This window comes from Polypterus senegalus, chromosome 3 (genome assembly GCF_016835505.1).
Source record: "Polypterus senegalus isolate Bchr_013 chromosome 3, ASM1683550v1, whole genome shotgun sequence".
NCBI lineage: Eukaryota > Metazoa > Chordata > Cladistia > Polypteriformes > Polypteridae > Polypterus > Polypterus senegalus.
Window position 1 is genome coordinate 70,519,046 of NC_053156.1, and position 19,580 is coordinate 70,538,625.

Genomic DNA, 19,580 nt, shown 5'->3' on the forward strand with positions numbered 1-19,580 from the left:
TCTCGCCCATTCAGGTGTGCCACCTGAGTCTGGTGATATTGCCTCTACATGTCATGTAGTCTCAATCCAGATTCTTTTCCTGTGTAGTTCTTATTTGGTGGAATGAGCTGCCCACCTTCAACCGAACTGCTGACTCTCTCAATATTTTTAAGAAGCAAATGAAAACCTATCTGTTCTGTGAATATCTGAATGATTGATTGAAAAAATCAAAATAAAAAAAAACTTTGTTCTATGATCTTTCATACTGTAGGTTGATTTATTGTTACTTTAAGTTTATTTGCTTTATCGATTGTTAATCTATGTTTGTAAATCTATTACATCTTTTCATTTATGGCAATCAACTTTGTTACCTGTCCCATTATACCTGCTGAACAAACAGGCCCTAACCTAATGTTACTTGATTGTTTACCTCTTTTCTAAGTCGCTTTGGATAAAAGCATCTGCTAAGCAAATAATGTAAATGATTTCTTCTTATTGCCATGGGTTTTGTGAGGTTGTGGAAGCTGATTTATGTTACTTTCTTTGATATATTACTTATGATACAATTGAGCAAAATGTGAATCATCCACAATAAATGAAAAAAGTCTTTTATATTCTTAACTAGGCTGACCCGCCTTTTAAGGCGACCGACTTTTAAGTTGACCACTTCTTAAGGCAATTCAATATGTAGATCAATTTGATATTTCATACAAACTCATTAATTTGGTTATATTGCATTTGAGCGGTATTACTTTAATACTCGTAGTTTCTGTTATTTTTGTGATGAAATTTAAACTTTTTTTCAATATTGAGGTCGCCCTTTTGAACCCCCCTGATATTTACTACGCAATGAGGCATTTGTACTCCATCAACATTAATTATTTCCAGAGACATAATTTTGTCTATTTTTCCAGCGCATCACGCAGAAAAGCAAGGGAACGATGGGAGCATCAGAACTCTGCTCACATTATGTCGCTTAGTACCGCAAGCTGCAAGTAGTAAGTCTGTGATATGCGGAATACCGCTATGCTTTCTACTCACGGGACGGAAGGACAATCCCGACCGCTTTTATATAGTAAGAAAGAAGAAGAAGATATCGCACAGTCTGGAATAGAAAATCATCTTTACCTGGAAAACGAAACTACAAATCCCATCCTGCATTGCAAAATGGACGGGTGCAAAATGGACGGGGCGTGTATGAAACTCCATGCCTGCGTAGCACTCACGGGACGGAAGGACAATCCTGACCGCTTTTATATAGAAGGATTATTTGTGTTTATGCAGTGTAAATGTCTACTTGAATGTTAGTTACACCCATTATAATTCAATTATTTGATTCATAGTTTTGATATAAATATGTGTTAGGATATAGCAGGTTGGATAATAACTGACTGACTGACTAAATAAACAATATTAAAATATGAATATTCATAAAAATATTATTTGAATTAAATGAAGATTTGGTATTGGACACATTTTTAGAAAATATATATTTTTTAAACAATATATACTGTACAAGTTCAACTAACAGGAAAATCGTTAATTAATCCAAGTTAAAAAAATTAAGAGTGAAAAATTACTTTATTTAAGTTGATCCAATGTTTCAGTTTTTACAGTTCACACACATCAGAGCAGCTCTGATGCCTTCTGAAAATAACAATATTTATACTTTTGTATTGTGGAAAGAACATGGAGTTTCTGGTGAAAAAACTCAAATCCACGGGGAAAATGCAACTCAAGCTCTGCATTCATTGTAAACAAATCAAAAATAAGTACTCATTTGAAAACATGTGGTTAAATCAGGCAATATAATGTGTATAACAAGTTAGTGAATTTATTCCAATGTGTGACGTTCACTAAAAAGATTTTTGATAACCCCACAGGTTGGGGGGGCTGGGGGGACAGTTAGAGGAATCGCTATTGTCAGAATGCACATCCTCAAATCTGCAAACAATGGCAAAGAAACATTACCAACAGAATAAATATCTTCTTTCATTGGTGTGATGGTCTCGATTAAACAGACTGATGCTGACTTGTGAACGTAGGGAAAGATGATAAAAGCTCAAATAAGTAAATCTTGCTAATGCCTTATACACATATTGTCATCAATTGTCATTCAGTTGCTGTGCAAACAGGACATTTTCCTTAAGCTCCACTGGCGGTGAGGGCTTGATTTGATTTTTGCCTTTCCATAGGGACAATGCAGCCACTTTAGCCCCCTTTTTCACACTCTGCATGCTCATATCTGCCATACAACAATTAAAATAAATAAATAAAATAAACATAAATAAAAAGGAAATAACAAACATATTGCTACAGTGAAGATTAAATAATAGTCTTTCACGTGTTATTTACAGTTCCTTAATTTAAATGGTCTTATAGGTTTTTTTGAGGGGGCCCAAAAATTGTAGTAAGTTTTAAAAAAACAAACAAAAAACCTTACAGCAATTCCCTTTTAGTCACAGTCAAAATACTCTACTTGAGATACAAAAGAGTTGTCCCAGCACTTCTCCCATTCCTGCGAACTTAACCTGCACTCATCCTTTGTTATCATATCTAGAGCCTCTGGCATTTATTTTCCTGGATTTCTTCCACAGTAGCAAATCTTATTCCCTTTAGCTTACGTTTTCACTTGAGGAAAAAAATGAAGTCACTGGGAGTGATATCTGGAGAATAAGGGGGTGTGAAGCAACAAGCACATTATTTTTGGTGATAGACTCTTTGACTGATAACACTGTGTGTCCAGGTGTGCTCTCATGGTGCAAAATCCAGTTTTGGGCTCTGGGCATTTTTCCCTGAGGTTTTTCTACAGATGTCTCAGTAGTTCAATGTCATGTTGCAGATTAACATTCCATCCATGGGAACCAAATGCTTAATGAACATGTCTGTCATTGTTGAAAAATGCAGTCATCTTAAAAATCCACTGTGGAAGCTTGGAGGAAAAAAAATCACCCAACTCATGTGCACAACTATAGAATAAACGCCAGAAATACATACCTTATCAACTCAGCATGATGCCACTTGACAGTCTGACCTGTAGGTAGGTATACAATACATAGCAGCATATTTGATAACTACACCCAGCTCCCATGCTATTGACTAATTTTGGGAATTTTTGGGTCCTGAGTTCTTTCCACAGATGAAAGTTGTGGAGATGAGAACATTTCTTACATTCTTATATTTCTTACAAAATGTGGCAACTAACACCTTTTGAGTAAATGCTCAAGAGTGGATTTGAGTGAAAATGTAGAAAATTAGTATTTCTCGGAGTTGTAATATAACTCTTGAAATCTAGCCAACCATCTCTGTTAGGTATCATGTGGTTCACCTTCTTTTAAACTTTTTGAGCCGTCTTTTTCAACTTTAAAATTTAAGCTTATACTATAACATCATCATCAGCTATGAAATAGAGTTTGTAGTCCTTACACCTAACAACATAATTCCAACATCAAGAATAACCCTTTTGGATTGTTTATGCTGCATATGAAATAGACAGATAGATAGATAGATAGATAGATAGATAGATAGATAGATAGATAGATAGATAGATAGATAGATAGATAGATAGATAGATAGATTAGTGTAACTATAAAATATGCATAATTTCAGCAAAATGTATTATTTTAAATTACAATAACTTTAGATAAAGTGAACAACCCTGTTTATTTTTTAGAATGATGTACAGTATGTGTTTGATTGCACCCTTTAATGGACTGGCATGGATGGCACTCTATCTTGAGTTACTGCTATTAGCATAACCTCTAATGAGACTAACTGCAGTAGGGAGCTTGATTTAGATTTTTTTAACATAATTTTAACAAAAGAAGTCTTACTCACATGCAGGTAAGTTTCTTTAAAATATAAATTCATAAATCTTATTGCATTAAGAGTAAATGTAGTAACAGTTTCATGCAACAAAACTCATAAAATGAACAAATAATGTATCCATGTTACAGCATGTTGAACTCTTCTTGAAGGTATGATGTTGCAGCAGCATGCTTACAGGATTGATTAGGGATCAGCTAATTTTTGAGGGGTGTATTTCTGGACAGTTTTATTTTTTGTATATTTTGGGTCCTGGAGGAATACATTGTCATTATTTTTATTATTTTATACCCACCCATTTCTTAAAATACAGACAAGACCTCCAATACAGGTATGCAGGAGGAAATCACAATGCACACCATGCAATAAGCACAGGCCACTTTAGGGCCACCAGTTAGCTCTAACATGTACATTTGTAGCATGTAGGATGAAAACACGTGAACCTGTAAGAACTCATTTTGCTAAATCCATATAGTCAATGTGTTTGTAGTGCTTACATCTAACAACATAATTCCAACATATTTCCAACATCAAGAATAACCCTTTGGATTGTTTATATGATAGATAGATAGATAGATAGATAGATAGATAGATAGATAGATAGATAGATAGATAGATAGATAGATAGATAGATAGATAGATAGATACTTTATTACTCCCAAGGGGAAATTCACATACTCTAGCAGCAGCATACTGATAAATATTTTACTTATTTCAAAGAAATATGAAAGCTCTAAGCCATTGCTGTTAAAAACTTTTCCCTGCACAACTCTTGGCAAATGTTCAATCAGATTTACTTTTAATTGTCTACTTTAAGGATATTTTTTTTTTTTCTGAAGACACGGCCCTTCCATATTGAGAAGTGATACTTTCCCACTTTGTATTATCCTGTTTACCAGGTATACTGTGTGAAAGATGTCTGCTACAAAGCACACACTCTTTAATGCGAATTTCTTTATAAAACTGCTTTGTGTCTTTGTATATAGTGATTTTCTCATGATGAAAAGCACTATGTACTGTAAGGGAATGCTTAATGGATTTATAAACAAAGACTGATAGATATATTGGTTTTCATGCCTTTGTAAATGAATACAAGCTATCTGACGTATTTTCCTGACCGTTGTACTTAAGCATTTATAACAATGGTTTTAAGCTAGGGAATCTGTATACCCAAACTAGAAGTGTAAAATTGTTCAAAAGGAAAAGTTTAGACAGTTTGGGCAAACATTTTGGATAAACAGTTCATCAAGGGCATAATGACATTATGACATCCAACCTACGACATACGGGTGACTGTGAGGTGAGTTGGTGATGAACCACCCGTCGATTCCCCCATTCATTCTCAATAGCAAGCCTGCTTGTATTGTTACGCACATAGCAGGAAGTGGTCTCTTGTCAGTACATCAGATGTGCTGATGAGGGGTGCCTTCCTGCTGTGATAGCGTGTACAGTGCTGTGCAGAAGAACTCATCTTAATCTTTTGTCTTCACCCTTCAAGAATGTCTCTGAAACATAAATCTGATGCAAGTGCTGGTGATACAGTAAAGAAGAGAAAAACCATCACCATTGAAAATAAAGTAGAAATAATTAAACGGTCAGAGAGAGGTGAAACTCCATCATTCATTGGCAGAGCACTTGGTTACAGTTGGTCAACAATAGCATTTATTAAATTTATGTGCCTGTTCCAACTTACATACAAATTCAACTTAAGTACAAACCTACAGTCCCTATCTCGTACGTAAACCGGGGACTGCCTGTGCTTGAGGGACACAAACACACACACACAATTTATTTTTCTTTTTGGAATCCACAAACTTAGAAATCAGGAAATGCAAAGGGCTGACCTTTATACTCCTTGAACTGTGCTGTCACACCATCTGTGACCCCAGATGTCAACTCTAATAACCACAGAGCAGCAGGTACCGAAATTTGCACAAAAATTAACACCCACAGAAAAGAAAATGACATCATGGATGGACACAAATTTATTTTGAAGACCATAATATACCAAAATATCAAAGAGGTAATGTCAAAATTATATTGAGCAATGCCAAAAACATACCTTGCATCCACTGATGATATCATGACCCCAATAATTTGGAGCACATCTATCACAGTTTTCGCCAACTGTATTTGGAGGACAAATGCATTGTCCTGTATTTGCATCACAGTGATTTCCAATGTGGGAACATCTGCATGCTGGGGAAAAAAGACAAATTTTGAGAGAGACAGACAGACAGACAGACAGACAGACAGACAGACAGACAGACAGATAGATAGATAGATAGATAGATAGATAGATAGATAGATAGATAGATAGATAGATAGATAGATAGATAGATAGGATATCACTAGATTGTGTACATTTTTCTAAATTCGGTGTATAATAACAAGTCAAAGCTATATTGTGTTAGCATTCACCTGTGAAAGAAATAAATAACTTTAAGGTAATTCAATGCTGAGCTAATGTATACTATTGAGTTGCTCAGCTGACAAAAGATATCTACTGGCAAGTTTTCCAAAAACATGGCACATGACAGAAGACGGGGCCATCTGGTATGAAAAAAATGCACACTGGCAGACAGAGCACACTTCTGCATACCAAACTGAAAATACAGACAGAGGCTTCTAGTAGGTGGTATAACCATTAACAGAAAGACAGAGTGTCTATCCATTGACAGATGTCATTATTTGAAACAAATCATTTGCATGAGTATCAACTGCAAGCAGGAATTTAAACACTGGGAGTAAGCTTTACAAACTGTAGGATAAATTGTAGCATCTATGCATAAGGCATGTTAGTGTAGGATTTTAATTAAGCACACTTCAGATGAGAATATTCAGCAATAATAATAATATCAAAGTGTCATACGTGTGCAACCTCCTTCCTGAAAATTGTAGTACCCAACAGCACAATGGTCACACTTCTGTCCAGTTACTCCAGGTTGGCATATGCACTGTCCATTTTCATCACAATCAAAAGACTTCGAACCAAAGGAGTTGCAGTTGCAAGGCACACATCCTCTGGAAGGTTGAAGATTATACGTTCCCACCTGATAAAAATTTTAAAAAAGAAAGAAAAAATCAACAGTCTAAAAAAGCTTGTAATTCTTGATGAGGTACAAATTCTGTCGAGCATGAAGGAAATCTGCTGCTCAATCAAAAAGACGGTGATCCTAGATGAATGTGAGCTGTCATTTTCATATTAGAGTGGTCATGCTTCAATATTTTATTTCATTCATGTTACACAGGGTGATTCTACAAACAAATTTAAAAATGTACTACCTTGGTAAACTGAATCTTTTACAGTATATTGATCAAATCTTTGGAACAATGGCGTAGTTGAGTATTGGTTTAGAACAAAAACTTCAAGAGACACTTCAGCTCTTGAGAAACAGAGAACGCCAATCACAAAACACCTAGATGGAGAGGAATGGTTACTAGCCATTTAACCTGAAAAGAAGGGAAAGATCACTTGAAAACTGTCAAACTTAACTTGGTGAGTCTTTACCGGGACCAGTTTCTGTAGACATAAGAGGGTAGGAAGAAAAGGGTTACACATCCACCATATTAACATTTACAATCTGCTCTAAAGAAAGCTGATGAACCTTTATATCACTACAGCACCTTCTAGACTCCTCACCTTCTGATTCTACCTCTACAGAACACCCCTGCACAGGTCATTCAGTGTTTTTCGACTGTAAGATGCTCAAGAAAGAACTAAAATTGCGACAAATGCCTAACTATACATATGAAAAGCATTATCCTTCCATTTTTGGCCAAAGCCTTTCATTACTAAAAAACTTAAACTAAACAGGGTACTCTGCCTAGAATGTAAATACTTTTTCACGTTTCTCCGTACTTTATGCACCAAACGTTATATGACATGTTATTTTATGTACCAATAAAGTAATTTGCATAGCATAACTTTGATAAATTCACATACACAAGAACGTTTGATTTCACATTCAATCCCTCAGTGACATATCATTATTATTCACTTTGGTATTTAATGTCTGAGCAGTGAGCTATGCAAATTACATGTGTCTTAAAAGAAAAAAATTGCTATGTATGTGCTTAATTTTTATTAATATTTAATTAATTACAGTTTGCCTCTAAACCTTTATAGTATATGCAAACAGTTATAAATAATTACAGAATGATTTGATTAAAATACTCAGATTTCCTGAAAGGTTTGATATAAAAGAGAAAAGGTTAAAAAGTTAACTCTGATTTGAATCAGTTAATTCTCATCCTTTGTCAGCAGGGACTAAATTGACAATTGGAAAATGCCAGGACTGTTTGTTCTTTGCCCATTTGTGCCTTGAAATTTCATTGACATAGTGGAAGCTATAGTCAAGCAGCATGATCTCCGGCCTTTGCTGTCAAAATTGCTGCTGATGTGGTGGTGGTGGTGGTGGTTGGGGGTTGAATGTTGGTTTTCTCACAATCACTTTTTATTAGGAACTTTAACTGCTTGTAACATTCTGCAGCAGTATTGTTTGTCAATATATAAGAGCAGAAAAAGTACATTTTGAACTACTCTTCATATGAATTTGATTGCAAAATGTATTTAACAACAGTGAAAAAATTGCATTAGTAAACAGAAGTTTAAAAATGAAACAAAGATTAAAAGAAGATCAGGGCACTCTCACGCAAACATCTTCATGTATTCATACCGAGCTATTAAAGCAACCATTTAACTTATCTAACATGTCTAGTTAATATTAAATATGAGGCATCTCCCAGGAGTACTCTACGTGAGATGGTTTATTTGCGTTCTACTACATTGTGCCTTGTAAACTGTCTTCACATCTCTTGAATTCATGTACCTTCTTCTATACATTTTCGCAACAATATGTTTGTACCGCTGAGATTTGCTTTCAGAACAGGCAGTGTGATAGAGCCGGCCTTAAACCTTCACATAGTATCATAGTGATGAATAAAACTTTTCAAAAAGAAAAGAAAATGAGGGGGTTATCTAGTAACAATACACGGTAGAAAAGCAAATAATGGAAATAAATAAAACCAAATTCGTCCAACTGGGAAAAGTTTTATCCTTCTGGTTGGGTAACCTTAAAACCAAAGCATCTGAGCAATTCCAACTCTTCCACTCCTCTTCCAGTCTGGATCCTTTAAACATATCTCTGATGTCATTATCTTACCCAAATTCACCTTCCAACTCTAGACTTAAAGGGAGGTTTAAGTCGACTTTAAATTCTATCCAGGGGTTGCTTGCTGTAGGCAATGAGCTCGCAATCTAAAGGCTTTCAGGTCAGATCATCATCTACTTGTTTCTAGACCCATTGTACTCCTTAGCCCAGTTTCTTCCAGGCCGCCCCCTGCCTTGTAATAGGCAACATAGTCTCATCTGTCTAATACTGTCATGATCTAGAGAAGTTTGAAACCACTTTTATTTATGTTTCATGTTGCCAACTGTAGTTTCTTGGCACAATTTCCTGTGTTAATAATGCTACTGAGCAGAACGGCTAAACGGTGATGTAGACTCAATAGGGTTTTTAGGACTGATTAGTTGAGAATAATCTCCTCTAGTTAGTTTAAATACTAATGTTTGAACAATAAGATAACTCATCACTAAATAGAAATATCTCATATATTTAATTGCAGCCAAAAATATATCAATGAGGTATATATTATATGATTTTAATACATGTTGATAGTGTGTGTGAGTGTGACCTGTGATGGAACAATACCCCATCTGGTGTTGGTTGCTATCTTGGATCTGATCCTCTCAGGATATGCTGAAGTTTTGTGTGAATGTGAACCCTGAGAAGTGGAGTCAGCAAACTAAGGGAAAATGATCATTTTCTGGAAAAAAGTATCACTCTTTAAAAGTCAGGTGCCACATGGAGTACAGTACGATTTCTTTATCACCCACAAATAAAAAAGACAAGGCACTAAGGAAAAACAGAATGAAAAGAAAGATTAAACACTCACACTACAGACTCTCGTTCATTTCATTAACAACTGTTGTCTTATGTTAAATACATTTTTGTGGTTGCCATGCAACCGCCTTCTCCAGGATGATTGCCAAAAAGAGGAAAAGGCAGATGGATTTGTAATGTTGCTGAATGTGACATTGGAAATCTTTGGAAAGCACATATTCCTAAAAGCTCTTTAAACCTGTTTTCTTTTCAAGATGAGGCTGTACTTAAAGAAGCCTAAGATGAATACTACAGGACGTATTAAGTAAATGACTAACTTCTTGATCTTTAGGAAAAATACATTTAAAGAAATTTATTACAAATATCACAATAGAAGATCAACACAAGAAAAGCACAGGGAACAAGGATAGTACTCAATATATTCCTGTCAGCTGTAAGACTATAAAGGGAACAGGCACTTTATTTATACCAGAGTGTTCTCCCATTCTCTCTCTGTCACTCTTTTTATATACTATATATTTACAAATACAATTGAGTATGGAAAAATTAAAGGATCACTTAAATCACACATTAGATCTCGATGTGTAATATACTCAAGTGGAAAATCTTTACTGAGTAATACTCTGTAAATCATTCAGAGCAAAATGATGTCACAACAGTCAACCAAAACCTTTAAAATGCACCAAAAGCATCAATCCATTGAGGCCTTGATTCAACATCACAGAGAAAATCAAAGTCAATAACTGAAATCACAGGCTGAGCCAAACTGAGCAAAATTCATCATGGCTACTCATAATGTTGTTCAGTAGTGTGTATGGCCCACATGTGCCTGTAAGCACTCCCAACAATATCTGGTCATGCTAATGAAATGTTGGATGATGTCCTTTCCTCCCATACCAGTATCAGGGCACCAGTGAGCTACTGGACAGTCTGTGGCACTACTTGGCAGTGTCGGATACACCGATACATTACATTCCAGAAGTTCTCAATTGGATTTAGGTCTGGAGAATGTGTGGGTTAGTCAATGGCATCAATGCCTTCATCATCCAGGAACTGCATACACACTCTGACCACGAGGCACGTCATTGTCCTGCACCAGGATTAACCCAGGGTCAAATGCATCAGTACAAGCCCTGAAAATCGCTCTGAGGATTTCATTCCAGTACCCAACAGCAGATAATACTGTAGCCTAGCATGTGGAGGTATGTGCAACTGTCCAAAGTACGTTCATCACTGGCCCACTGCCAAAACAGGTCATGCTGGATAATGTTGCAGGCTGCATAACATTCACGGTGGTGTCTCCAGACTCTTTTACATCTGTGCTTGGTGTGAACCTACTCTAATCTACATGCTCTCAATGATGGAATTGCCAATTGTGTATTTTCTGGCGAATGCCAATTCAGCTGTGTGATGATGGGCTTTGAGCACAGGTTCTACTAGAGGACATCGGGCCCTCATACCACCCTAATCAAGTCTGTTTCTGACAGTCTTGTTAGAAACTTACACATCAGTAACCAGGTAGCCAGTAGGAGGTAATTTTGTATGAGTCTGGCAGTACTCCTTCAGTTTCTAATCACACAAAGGAGCAGATAGCAGTCCTGCTACTAGGCTAATGCCCTCTATGGCCCTCTCTGGCTCTCCTTGTGTAATGGCCCATCTCCTGGAATCTCCTACATGCTCTTGAGACTGTGCTGGGAAACACAGTAAAACTTCCTATGACAGCACATATGGATGTGCCTTTCTGGAGGAGGTAGACTACCTGTGCAACCTGAACCGTGTGCAGGTGCAACCTCATGCTATCAGTAGTGACAAGGACAGTAGCAAAATGCAAAATTAGAGAAGAATCAGTCAGGAAGGATAAGGAGAGAGTCTGTGGCCACTACCTGCAAAATCATTCCCTTTTTGGTGAGATGTCTTGCTGTTGCCTCTCCAGTGCACCTGTTGTCACCTGATGTTTCAAGAAGATTCAAGAAGTTTCAACAGTTTCAAAAGATTCACAATTGCTTATGCTTTTTAACTGGGCAGATTGATGTCCTTGTAGCTTAACTGACTTGGTGTATTGTACTGCTAAAATATTTTATTTTTGTTACAGATATACAGGACATATATTTATCACCAAACTAGACAAAAACACCCTTCAGAACTGCCCTTATTTGCCATATTCCAAGTGATATACTATAAATCCTTAAAGGACCAAATGGCCAAATAAAAGTTCAACAGTGATCTTAACGTATTTCTTGCTCTGGAGTTGAGTGATCATTTAAACACCTAAGAGGGGCCATCGAAAAGAGACAAGAAGACACATATGCATGACAAAAAAAATCTGGAGGATCTAGTAGGAGCACCACATTGTTGCCCAAGAGTAATATCTCCACCAAGCAATGCTGTGCCTTAGTCATTTTATTTAATTTACAGAACACCACTAGCATGGGATGTTCCATTGTACTCTTTGTGATATAAATTACAGAATATAAATGACATTTTTTGCATATCTAATATATATATATATATATATATATATATATATATATATATATATATATATATATATATAAAATGTTCATATTTATGTATTTTTGAAATGATTAAATTTGAACCTGTATAAAATAGTGTAGCAGATTGTTACCTAATGGGTACAAACAGGGATGTGCAATTCTGTGCTCCTTCTCTCATCTTCCCTTGTATCCTGAGGCAAGCTTGAATACTCTAAAATGAATTTAGTTCTGCTTTGGATTTTGGAGCTAAAGTCTTTCTTTGTGTTGTTTAGGCAAATCAATGTTGTAGAGGTGAGCAATTAGAATAGGTGTGCCAGTAAAATAGTTAAGGTTGTTCTTTTGTTCATACAATATTACAAGGATTAGTTCTTTCATTTTCTACTTATTATTTACTAGCCCTTTGAACTGTCAAAGATAGGTAATCGAGTAAACTTAAAAATATTTGATTTGTCTTACCCTACATGTACCTTTATCACGTTTTCCCCCGGGTGTGTCTGGAACTCTCTCGACCCATGCTCCATCTGTTAAGCTATTCTGTCATTATTTTCAAGGTTCCTTGCTCGCCTCCTGTCCATTTTTATACTTCCCTTTTGAAGGTGACTCTCAGAGCGTGTCATTACACTATTTGCGCTACATGATAGTGACACGTGCCTCTTACGCCTTTACTTCTCCTTAAATGTTTCAAATGTGCAGTTGCTCTTTTGATCGCATGATCAAAGACAAACTGACCAATCAGATTACTTGCAAGGACTGGACACACCCACAAACCTTAGTATTTTATACAGGGTGAGCCAAAAAGAAGTTCTACATTTCAAATAAAACAAATTTCATTATGACAGAAAAAAAGGTATACAAAACAGATTTTTTTCATTGTGTTTTAATATTGATGTCTTCCAGATGGTTGACAAAATTAGTAATACACTCTTCGAGATCATTTCTGAATGCATGACTCGTTTGGCCATTTCAAGGGGAATAGCAGAGATTTAGTGTCAAATAGCGTCCTTAAGGGCTTCAAGATTTTCAGGTTGTTGTGTGTATACCTTCGACTTGAGATAGCCCCACAAGAAGAAATCGCACAGGGCAAGATCAGGCGAATGTGAAGGCCACCCGAAATCGCCGCGGAGTAAGATCAGCTTCCATTTTTTCCAGTTGGGCTACAAAAAGTTCTCTAGCATTTCAATGTAACATTCTGAAGTGATGGTGACCGTTGCTTCCCCCTCCGTAAAAAAGTAAGGGCCTACAATGCCAAATTCTGCAATGGCACACCAAACTGTAACACGCTCAGTGTGCAGGGATCTCTGATGGGAAGTTCGAGAGTTGGTTTCAGCCCAATAGGGAAAGCTTTGCTTATTTATGCAACCATTCAAATAGCAACTGATGATGGAACTAACTGGATTAATGGTTGCAGAATGTTCACAGACAACTCTCTACGGTTTTCACAGTCTCTCTCAGTGTGTTTTTGCAATATCATAATTTTTTTATGATTAAGGTCCTCATGCAAAATCCTCCTCAAAAACGTGTTGAAAATGCATGCTGAACGTCTAGAAGAATGCAAAACTGATGCTATTACAGCTTGGATGTTTTCAGGCGTATGTACAGTCTGAGGATGGCAAAGAGATTTTCTGTTCAATTTTGTACCTAACTGTCTAAATTTAGCCACCCACTGAGGTATTGTTTTCCGATTCAGGACTTCATCGTTAGGAGGAATGCTGATGTACATTCAGAAGGTGCATTGTGTAGGCATGATGTTTTTACTGTTTTTGAAGAACACTTCAACAGCGAAAGCACGGTGCGCACTGGACCAAGGCATGTTGCTGAATGAAAACTGCAAGGGACTGCCGATCAAAGGATCCCCACCCCAACCTACTCAGCTGCCTCTACCTCGCACAATGACCTTGAGAAATGTGGTACTTCATTTTAGCTCACCCAGTAGTAGATTTATCTGTTAGTTTCCATGTTATATTTATCATGGATGCCTAATATAAAAAGTAAAACTTCTGTCCCTTGTTTGACCTGTCATTGATAATGCATTCCTTGGGCCATCTATGTAAACCTGGCTGGCTGTGAACCTGGAGCATTCGAGTCAGTATGCAGCAGTGGGGCTAAAGGGACTTCCCTGTGCTTACCTGAGCAAGTGGGCTTCAGTCTCCTAAACTGCAACTGCAAGGGAATCATATTACCAGCATGCTCACTCTCTCCCTTTATCTTTTTAGTCTCTTTCATTACACAACTTATTTTAACAGCACAGATAGAAATTAGCCTTGCAAAAGATAACACTCCTCTGATGACACTTGGATGAACACCCACATTCACTTTCACACATGCCAGGCTAACTTAGAGTCAATGTTTAACTTAACATGAATGTTTTTTGGATGAGAAAAAGAATTGGAGCAACTGGAGAAATATGGGGTTAATGTGCAAACTCCATATTCAGAGCAATAAACCGAAAAGTGATTATATTTGTTTTTACAGCAGCAAGTGTAAAATACCAGGATATCCTTGGTTTTTCCAAGTATATGATTGTAAAGCCATCATAAAATGAAATAATTAAATGTGACTCATCTGCTGACAAGCTAGACACCTATATGGGGCTGAGGAACACTAGCAAATACTCCATCCCACTGAAAAATACGGTGTGTACTGTTTCCACTGCATAGCTACTATATTAATAACAAAGCAGACAATGATTTACATTTTGCTGAATGAATTCACTAAATAATGAACAAATGTTTACAGTATTACACAAGATCTGTTTTAATAATTTTTTCTAACCTACTTTTTAAAATGCACCCCATCTGCTATGTCAGCACTTTTTAAACACCATGTGCTTTTCTGCTTTGTACTGCTGCAATACTTGTTAAAATGTATAATGCAATATTAACCCTGCTTGGAATGTGGTTTTACGTAAAAAAATGAACCATGATTAATTATGCCGTTAGCCAAATCTGAATTTGTGTTATGACAGACAATTCACTTGAAGTGAAGATCTTTGTGCGTGATTACTGTAACTTCATTTCATTTAAAGCATATTAAGTGCTGCCATTTGGTGGCATAGAGGATAGCGCTGATGCCTTACATTTTTTACTTGGTTCAGATTCTGGTCTGATTACTGTATGTGCAGAATTTCCACATTCTCTCTCCTCCTCCATGGATTTCTCCAAGTTGGGCAGTTTATTCACACATACAAGTTAGGCTACCCGGTGACATTAAATAAGTGTGGACGGTGTTAGTGAATGTTTGAGAGTGCCATATGATAAACAAGTGGCCATAAGGGATTAATGGTCTTGTGCATGAGGCTGCTGTTCAAGGCTCTTATTCCAAGTAACCTCTAAAAATGAAGAGGTTCATAAAATGGATGGATTTAAAAAAACAGTTTCAGATTTTTTTCAGACTTATACCATTTAAAAAAGTAAGCCAACAGATTTTTGTTGAAATGTGGTGTGTTTATTGAAAAGACCTGTTTCACCCTAAGATTGCTCAGACTGTGCACAGTTCAGTGATGTGCAGCAAGCAGGACATTTTATACTAATACTAGTCAAAAGTCAGTGTAACAATCCAAAAGCCACTATGACATTGTGAAGGAGGAATAACATCAGATTACATTAGGTGAAGAGATGAAAGGAAAAACCCAGTATTACTGACGAGAAATCAAAACTGAGTTATGGGCTCTGTGAAAGCAAAAGTGAAATCAAATTAAATCTGTGTGTGAAACACAGCTACCAATTTAATTATTCATTTATGTTAAATTGTATAACACTCACATCCTGGTAAGTCTTAATGTGGTCTTCTTCTTCAGGTGTTTTACAGAAAACAGTTGATAAATCTTGCTGCTCACATAAATTCTTATTAGAAAAAGCTCACTAACCCCACTCCAAACCAACTTGTCATGTGTATTGATCTGTCTGTGCCACTTTCCGGATCAAAAATATATAAAATAAGAAATAATTTGCCTAGTTGCCGCCTCACTAGTAAAGGTCAAAAGTCAGCAATTTATTTGATGCAAGCCCTGTCATTGTGAAGGATCACAACAAAAAGACTCCAATTACAAAAACATCACACCACTAAAACCAAGATATTAGAAACATAAAACTATAGTTGATGAAAGACAACAGAAAGTAGCAAAAGAAGAAGTGTGATAGTTCACAGCTTCAGAGGTGTAATCTGTTATTCACATTTGTTTGATGTCAAGCACATGGTTCTTGTTTGAAATTTCAAATGGAGAATTCTTAGAATTAGACAAATGATTGTACATCATAGTACTTAAAATACTTTAAAGCCAGGGCATTAGTTTCTAAATTGGGATGCATTTTTTCATGACAGATAGATAGATAGATAGATAGATAGATAGATAGATAGATAGATAGATAGATAGATAGATAGATAGATAGATAGATAGATAGATAGATAGATAGATAGATAGATAGATAGATATTATTACACTAAAGAATGAATGATTATCTTAGAGTGACATGGGAGGAATCATCAGGGTTATGAGCTAAAGGCAAGAAAGGCAGACCTCAATGCCTCTATTTGAATCAGACTCAACATAACAAAGTGTCCACTTCAACAGTCCAGTCCAGACGGGTCTAATAGGCTGTGTAGAAGCTCCAAAACATTTATTAAGGCAACCAAGTAATGCTAAGGGGCTTGTTTGTGCTAAGCATATACAAGAACTTCACTACTGCTGAAGGAACAAAGATTTTGAGGACTGATGAATCCAACTCTTTAATTTAGTTCACATATATCACAGAACACCGAGAGAATTAATTCATAGTGCATAAACACAGTTAAGCATGAATGAGGTTATGCTAAAATTTAAGAGGTGTTTTGCTGTCTCTAGAGTAGGAGACCAGCATTGAGTGCCTGGACTTTAGAACCAACGGACCACCCACAGTATTCTCCAAAGGCATGCTCTACCCTCTGGGGTTAGACATGTTAGACAGCAGTGTAGTAGGATAATGACCAGAAGCATGCATCAAAGCTTAAAGAAGGAGGAAGTAAAAGGGAAGTTGAAAGTGATGACACGGCCTATATAACCCATTTACCTATATAACCCCGTTTAACACCATTGGTATGAATTGGGATCAGTTGCATAAAAAGGCCTAAACAGCCTGCTATTGCAGAACTTTTGTATCGACTTCTACAGCACTGCTGGAGTAAACATTCTCTCGAATATCCACAGCTCACAGTACAGCTCTAATCACTATTATAGATGGTCACATGGATTTGGTTTGTTCTTCATTATAAATGTGCTGTTAGACATTTGTTTAATATTTGCCCGTAATTAACTGCCATTCTTCTTGTTTTGTATGTTCTGACTGTAGAGCTTAAACTGTAATAAAACTTAAACTGTATAATAAAACGTGTATATATAGACAGACAAAAGACACAAACAAACAAAACAAAACATAAAATTAAAAAAAGTTTAATTTTCTTTTTCATCTTTTTAGGAAACGATACATAACTTATGAATTCTGATTTTTCTATTCATGAGGTTAAGATGGATACGTTCTCTAGCTGGTAAAAAGGTTTCTGTTGTGTGAGTAATGTTCATTTGCTAACAGCAGCTACCTTCTACTCTGGCTTATCATCAAATATCTCCCATATGGGGCATTCCCAACACCTCCGTCTGTGAGAGCATATGTGCCTGTGAAATGCTGCTGCACTGGGTTTGGGAAGTAAAGTACAACACAGTGCCATAATGTATTCTTCAGAACATTATTATTTTTCAGTTACATGCAAAAATACCAAAATACTTTAGCTGGCTTTCTCCCATCTATTAAATTACAATTAATATTTTTTGGAATCAAGGCAATTTATGCTTATGGCTTGAGGTGAGAGATGCTCTGTTCTTTTTCTGGTCGGCTTTCTCCAGACACGTTGAAGAATTCTCAGTGTGCTTTCTTTCTCTGCTCAGGAGGTCTCATTCTATGCCTTTGGTTGCACCTTATGGTTGTGGGCGAAACTACAGTTTTCTCTTTCAAGGTTTTACACAAAGTGTTCACAGATGCTAGCAAAAGTAGAGCTGCTAGGGCAGCTGGTGACCAGCTAGTGACCGTTGCTAGAAAGGCTAATGCATGGTTTATGTACAGTCTCCTTCTATTGCTCATGTCCTTGCAGTCCCTCAGCAAGGAGGGACTAATGGCAACCTCATCCTTACTCCAATTAAGGCGAGTATTCCACCCTGTTGCAGCCACATCCTATCAGCTATGGATTCTGGCAATGGGAAGCAAATTTATGACCAGGTCAAGCTGTAGTGCAGTGAGAAAAGGACAGTTACTTAGGGTGTACAAGGGTTTTTATAGGAAAGAAACAGAAGTCTTGTCATTGCGTCTTGGGTGCACATAAGTCCAACCTCTTGGTTGACCACTGGTGCAAATTTCTGTCCATCAATGTTACTTATCCTTGATTTATAGTCTTTTTTTAGAATTTGAGTCTATTTTGTGTCTTACAGAGAGATGTCCCTGGCTGTTACATGGGATGGTCTTGATCATCTTATCAGAAAAGGCTGCAGATGCTGCATTCAAAAGGAGGCCTAGTGAAGTAAACAGAAACTTTTTAAGAATGTCTGGCAGCAGTTCACTAAGCCGGGATTTGGGTTCTGGCCTGGCAAAATGGATAATGCCAGTCTGTACTACACTCCCAGGCACTCATATGCCATTTAGTTAGCAATGGGGTTATTTGTCTTGTACAAATGATTGAGTTATTATATTCTTTTAAATCTGCTCCATTTTATTGACCATCCCCAAACTTAGATTTTGATGCTTTTTGTGAAAATTGGTCCCAATCAAGGTAAATTTCACATTTTTTATTTCTGTAAAGATGCTCTGCCGAACACTGTTAAATGTACTATTATTATGATCTCTAGATCTTAATGGTTCCATTACTTCTGCCCCCTGAATTCTGAATATTACAGAAGGATAAATCTACCAGATATATGCTTCACCTTTTGTCGGTGCTTTACCATTATAATGTGTTAAAAAAGTATTCCTGATTACATCTGTAGAATCCTGCTGTTGTGATATATGTTTGATAAGGTTGTTAGTACATTTTTGGTAAGTAAAGTGTCCCATTGCATGCTGAGCAGGGCTGTTTTGTGGTATATGATCACACAAATAATTGAATCCAGCAGTCCTGTATGTGTGTCATGCGTTATTCGTCTAATCCAAAGATACCATATGTCTCTCTTTGAATTTTAATTGAATTTTAAACCTACCTCAACAAATCAAAAATGTGTTGCTCCATTAACTCATGAAATATTGAGGTGTTTTAGCAGAGTTCAAGAAAAAATGTAAACAACATTATTGTTCATTTTATTTGAAGGCTAAATGTAGTCCTTAACTAATTTTAACATTTATAATTCCAAATGTAACAT

The 19,580-nt window shown here is 36.5% G+C and overlaps 1 protein-coding gene across 8 annotated transcripts in view; it reads right to left on the bottom strand.

Moving 5' to 3' along the window:
- Positions 1-19,580, bottom strand: part of lama2 (laminin, alpha 2) — an 852,572-nt gene that overhangs the window by 265,563 nt on the left and 567,429 nt on the right. For all 8 annotated transcript variants that reach the window (XM_039747473.1, XM_039747472.1, XM_039747479.1 and 5 more), the window contains 2 exons: positions 6,677-6,857; positions 5,867-6,003 (listed from right to left, as the gene is read on the bottom strand). In XM_039747473.1, coding sequence (XP_039603407.1) covers positions 5,867-6,003; positions 6,677-6,857 — 318 coding nt within the window. The remainder of the gene's footprint in view (positions 1-5,866; positions 6,004-6,676; positions 6,858-19,580) is intronic.